Source organism: Mus musculus, chromosome 5 (genome assembly GCF_000001635.26).
Source record: "Mus musculus strain C57BL/6J chromosome 5, GRCm38.p6 C57BL/6J".
Classification (NCBI taxonomy): Eukaryota; Metazoa; Chordata; class Mammalia; order Rodentia; family Muridae; genus Mus; species Mus musculus.
Genome location: NC_000071.6, coordinates 23,271,659 through 23,277,862, shown reverse-complemented (window position 1 = coordinate 23,277,862; position 6,204 = coordinate 23,271,659). Strand labels below are relative to the sequence as shown.

Here is a 6,204-nt window from a genome sequence, read left to right as displayed (position 1 = left end):
GAACCCAGGACAAGTACGCTTACCTACTGAGCTACACTCCCAGTGAAAGGAAGGACTTAGAGTTTCTATTTCACACTTCTAGAAGTAGAACCAAGAATAACCTTTAAGAAAATGTAGAATAGTTTGCATTATTCTCCCATTTAAGATCCTCCAATAGTTTTTACTCACACTTAAAAATATAACAGGGACTATCCCAGCCTTCAAGCTGCAGAGTTCGTTATTTCTCAGCCTATGTAGGTCCCTATTGCCACCTGGCTGTGACTTTAGCATATTGAGTTTAGTCCTGCCTTAGAGCTATTAGACCATATGGATTCAGCCTGGCATTCTTTCTCTTTATTCAGTGCAGAGTTCTCTCCACAGAGCTCTCGGTGCCAAATTCTCACCACAGAGTTCTCAGTGCAGAGTTCTCACCACAGAGCTCTCAGTGCCCAGTTCTCACCTCAGAGCTCTCAGTGCAGAGTTCTCACCTCAACTCTCAGTGCCGAGTTCTCATCTCAGAATTCTCAGTGCAGAGTTCTCACCACAGAGCACTCATTGCTGAGTTCTCACCTCAGAGCTCTCAGTGCCTAGTTCTTACCACAGAACTCTCAGTGCCCAGTTCTCACCTCAGAGCTCTCAATGCAGAGTTCTCACCTCAGAGCTCTCAGTGCAGAGTTCTCACCACAGAGCTCTCAGTGCCCAGTTCTCACCTCAGAGCTCTCAGTGCTGAGTTCTCATGCTACCCTGCTTTGATTCTTTCAGGGCATTTTTTTGAGACAACATTTGTCATTTATTTTTTAAATTTACCAGAATGCAAAAACAGAGAGAATAGGGGCTTTGTTTATGGGAGGCGTCACTCTTCTCTTTTGCTTAGAATAGCTCTTGGTGCATATGACTGGCGTTGAGTATTGGCTATTTATGCCCTTTTGACAGACAGAACCCGGGCTATTCAGGGCTCTGTTGTTCCATGCTTTCCTGTTATTGTCCCAGCCTAATTGGTCCCATGAATCTCCTTATATGTGGGACTTCTGTATGGGCCTCACTATGTAGCTCTGGTTAGCCTGAACTCCCTATGGAGGCACACCGTCCTCAAGCTTATAGAGACATGCCTACCTTCTGCCCTCCAAGTGCTGGGCTCAGAGATGCATGCCACCACACCTGAATTTCTTTTCCTTTTTCCCTCCTTTCTTCCTTCTTTTTTTGTTTTAAGATTTGTTTATTTTTATTTTATGTGTATGGATATTTTGCCTACACGTATGCTTGTTCCCCTGGTGTTTGTGGGGGCCAGAAGAAAGTGTCAGTTCCTTGGAACTGGAATTACAGATGACTGTGAGCTGCCATGTTGGTGTTGGGAACCCAACCTGGATCCTCTGGAAGAGCAGTCAATGCTCTTAACCACAGAGCCATCTCTCCAGCTCCCCGCCATGTATGTAATATATAATAGGAAGAGAAGGAATGAACACAGGTTGGTCATCTCTTACATGTCAAGTGCGACATTATGAATCATTTTATATTCTCACAATAATACTATGTAACTGGATATTATTTATAACCATTTTGTAGATGAAAAAAACAACAACTCAACGTTCAGAGTTTTACAGGATAGGATAATAAGCAAGCATATGGGATTGAAACCCAACTAGATAATATATGCCCTGAGTGAGTGAAGTTTTGCAGAGTTGAGGGCTACTCTATTGAGCAGCTCAGCTACTTACTTAGTTGGCAGTTTCAGTAGACCCAGTGGAGGCATGCCTGTATTTGGGTAGAAGAGGGAGGCCTTGGAGATGATCACACATGAGGCTCCTGCATATCTAACCAGTGCCTATTATCTGCAGGACTGTAGGATGCAAGGAGAGTTTCTGAAGGTAGTTATTTCAGCCAGGCCAGTAACTCACCCTGGTGTGCTGGGTTGCATTTGAAACATTCCTCATAGGCTCATGTGTTCAAAGGCTTGGTCTCCAGCCGTTGACACCATTTGGAAGTTAGTGGAACCTTTAGGAAGTGGAGATTTGAGAGAGGAAGCCATGAGGACAGGCTGTAGGGTTGTGCAGTGTGGTTCCACTTCCTTTCTTCTCTCTGACTCTCCACTGGATACAATGTGACCAGCAGCAGCCATGGCTTTCTACCCATGAGTGACTGTGCCCTTCTTAAACTGTAAGCCAAAATCAAACCTTTCTCACTTAAGTTGCTGTTTGCCAAGTATTTGATCATAGCAGTGAGAGAAATAAGTAATACACTGGATCACTGGGCAAAAAGGAAAATGAATGTATACCATACCACCAAATATATATTTTTATGTAACAAAATTTTATTTTTATTTTTTACAGAAATTCAGATATTCCAACAAATTTCTTTACATTTCCTGGACCTTAAAAAATTACACACAACTTTTGGACATAATAGAACAGAATGAGAAAAGGAGTCTTTTTTAAAGGTAAAAACATATTTCTTATACTTAACATTTAGTGGTTTACATGTGTGTTACGTATGTACAGATGGTTTATCATCAATGATCCATCTTCATAGCACTGCGGTGTGCTAAATTACACTTAGGGTTTATGGCAAAAACATAAAAGCATTTGCATGTGGAGAGGAAGTACCTTTTATTGTTTTGAAACATTACTGCTAATGATGTAGGACCCAGACAGAATCATAATTTACATGGATTAGAGGAACCTAATACCTTCTGATTTTAGTATAGATATAGAGATGCCTCCCCTTAAATAAAAGGTGAATTTTTTAAAAGTTGTGTGTAATTAAATTTAGTAAGTAGGGTATTCTGAATGCCTCGGGACAAGTACCTAAAGCAATGACCAGCCCCCAGGATGACCAGGACTACAATTACAGAGGCTAACATTCCCTTAATTTAGTGCTTTGGGAAAGCCTGAGTTTTCTTTCTGTGAACTGGGTTTTAGTTACATGAGCACTTGAGTGTATTTGTAATGTATTTTTAGCCATTGGAAACATTTGCTTCGTGACAACATGGCTAAAAATATGAGCACGGTCTTATGGGAGCATAAGAGAGGGCAACCTGATTCTTGTGTTGTCCTCCAGCTGATGCTCGAGTGGGATGCTGATTTAACCCAATCCCAAGCCTGGGAGTGCAGGCATTCTATTTGTGTTTTTTTTTTTTCCTGCTCAAGTATAGAACATGGGCTGGCTTGCATTGAGCCCCCTTTATATGTACTTCAACTTGCGTTTATACTCAGACAATGAAGAATTACTTTAATATCAAGTATTTCTCTGTTGTTGGACTGAGGCAGGACATGTTATAAGGGCAACGGCTGGGGGACCCTGGAAGGAAAAGATTCTTGAAGACAGCTAGTTAGTTGTAACTACTTTCAAGTACCAGCTAACCAAAAGGGAAAAAATATGAGAAATTTCAAAATCAACATTAATAAACAAAAGGTAACTTATTCCTACCAAGTTCCTTTGACATATAAGTATATAGTTATTTACTTCTAAGGCTATTAAGTTTTTACTTATTTTGTTAGTACCACTTACTATCATTTAGAAGTAGATTTAATGGAATAGTTTCTTTTAACAAAACAAAAATGAGTATATGTCAGTAAAGGAAATAAAGAATGTGGATTTCTAGTGACATATAGAATGAAGAAATAGAAAACTCATATTTTAGACATCTATTTATAAAGTATATTAAATTCCTATGCATATACTAGGGAGAATTAGAAAAAGCGTTTATTTGATAGTAGCCTATATATTACATGAGAGAGCATCCAAGTGAAAATAAACTTTCTATATTGTTCAGAGCTCCTTGATGCTGTTTTGTCAATGACAGGGGAATCTATGTTGCTTGGGAACCTACGATGTCTGGATGTACTTCCTGTGATTCACAGTTTGATGGAGTCATAGCACATGGCAGAAACATTTCCTTCGTGATAAGTCGTACAAACAGATTAAACTGAACACACATTGGGTAAGAAGTTTGAAGGGCTAAGTCTCTTAATAACCACGTGGTTGTAACTAATTGCACAGTGACATGAGTGGACAGTAGCAATGAGGGATCAAGGATCAGAGGCATTCCTCAAAACATGACACTCCATGGGCCTCTTGGCTACTGGGATGGGAATAGTCTAGAACTAACTGCCCTTTTACTTCATTTAATAGCATTGAAAGATTAAAGCTTTTTTTGTTTTATTTTGTTTTCAGTTTGATTTAAAAAGGACAGCTTATAAACCTCGATACATATGTATTTTACACAATTCTAGCACATTTGTATTCTTCTTTCTTAAACTATTTCCTGAATATGATTTTCATGAGTGTTATCTGATCTTATCTAATGACAGTTTCCAATGAGCTGGTGTTTAATCTGTAATCATAGCTCCTCTCAGAAAAATTACTCGAGTCTCTGCAGATCTAGAATCAGAAGGTGCTTTGAAGAGTAGATGTTTCACTTTTGTGTGTAGTCATCTCTGGACTCTGATCTCTCCCAAGCGTCTTCCTTCTTGGTGCTGATGTACAAAGCTGTTTGTTTAGCTGTTATTTGACTTGTTTTGTGCTCATTCTAGAGAATATTGGCTTAACAGAACTGTAGAGAGGAGAGAGAGAAAGGGTTGGGGGAAAGAAAAAAACACATCATTTCTTTTGTCAGCAAGAGTTTCATGTGTTAGTTATGGGACAATAACACCACAGCGGGGCCTACAACTCAATACAGGGTTTGCTTAGCATGTAGAGCAATGATGACATGCCTGTCACCCTAGTACTTGGAAAGTAGAGGGAGGAGGATCAGAAATTCAAGGTTATCTGTAGGTTCATAGGGAGCTTGAGGCCAGCCCTGGATGCATGAGACCATACCTCAAAACTAAATACGCTTCCCATGCCAACAAATAGTTCAAAGGCGCTGTGGATTTATTACCCAAAGACTTTGAGCAGTCTGTCCCATCAGACGGAGCACCACCTGCTCAACCAGGGGCTTCAGAAATTGCAAATGTCCATGTGAGTCGAGACTGCGGCTGCTTTAAGGGCGTGGGAGGATCGTAGAGCTGTCCCAAGCATTGGCATCTGGCCTGGCATAGAAAACGTCTCAACCATTTTCCTTTTGCTGTTTTACTTATTTTGCATGACATTGTGACAGGTGTAAAAAAATGAGTATGTACAGATCCAATCGCCTTTAAATACCAACCGCTTCCTTCCCAGGTTTCTCTGTATTTCTTATGTGAATGTACACTTACCTAATAGAGTTGGGATCACAGCGCAGATGACACTGTTTAACATTTTAAACATGAATTAGACAGTCTGTATAATTAGTACTAGACTCCAGTGGCTGTATAATATTCCATTCTACTTCCATTCTAATGGCTGTGCAATATTCCATTGTATTTTCATTCCTTTTCATCCCATGCTCCACATTCCATTCTCCACTATTTCATTATTTCCAGACATATAGGCCAATTATGACTTCTTTCACCTTGGGAGGTGTTGGTTGTTGAGACTGAGTCTCACTCTATAGCCCAGGCTGGTGTCAAACTTATAATTATTTTGCCTCAGTTTCCAGAGCTCTGGAATTTTGGACATTCACCCCACACCCAGCTGTTGTAGATATTTTAATTTATTTGTTAATATAAACAATGGACCTTTTTGTATCTAAGAATCTTTGTTCTTTAGGACACATCAGGGAGTGGATGGTTTCTCTAATAAACTGAAGACTGTACTTGTGCTACCATAACTAGACCCTCACTTAGCCCTTTTCTTGGGATGGTCATCATGGACTTTGGTTCAAATATATTCTATAGACTGGGAATTTGGGTCCATGGACTAGCCAGCTGTGGTGTGGCAGGCTTGGGCCAAAAGGCCACAGGCCCCCTGTTTTTGCAGCGCAGTACTTTAGGATATAGATGAGCTTCTGGTTCCCGAGTGCTAGAAATGCTGCTGAAAGATGTGTTATCATCTGCGGAGTTTTCCTCCCTGATTTCTGCCACACTTAAAGCATCTCGGGCACATTATGATCTTAAACTTGCCTCAGCAAGATATTTTAGTTATTTTAATGTGCCCAGAACACACAGAGGATAATTGAAATACGTTCATGTTATAATGATGATTTGTCTGTAATGATTTTGTGAGATGAGTCATGCTAGCAGAAACCCCACAGGAGGGAACACTGCCTCTAGACAGTGTTAAAACTACACAAGGAATGGTGGGTCTTACATGGTGCTGTAGGGGGTCCTGAACCTTGGATGACCTGGTGTGCTACCTTGAGCAGAACCC

General features: G+C 40.4%; 1 protein-coding gene across 3 annotated transcripts in view; it reads right to left on the bottom strand.

The window, feature by feature from the left end:
- Window positions 1–2,265: 2,265 nt before the first annotated feature.
- Lhfpl3 (lipoma HMGIC fusion partner-like 3) overlaps window positions 2,266–6,204 on the bottom strand; it is a 529,544-nt gene continuing 525,605 nt past the window's right edge. For all 3 annotated transcript variants that reach the window (NM_001081231.3, NM_001359998.2, NM_029990.2), the window contains one exon: window positions 2,266–4,528. Coding sequence is in view for 1 of the 3 variants with exons in the window: in NM_029990.2 (NP_084266.1) it covers window positions 4,500–4,528 (29 nt within the window). In the remaining 2 variants the exon portion in view is untranslated. The remainder of the gene's footprint in view (window positions 4,529–6,204) is intronic.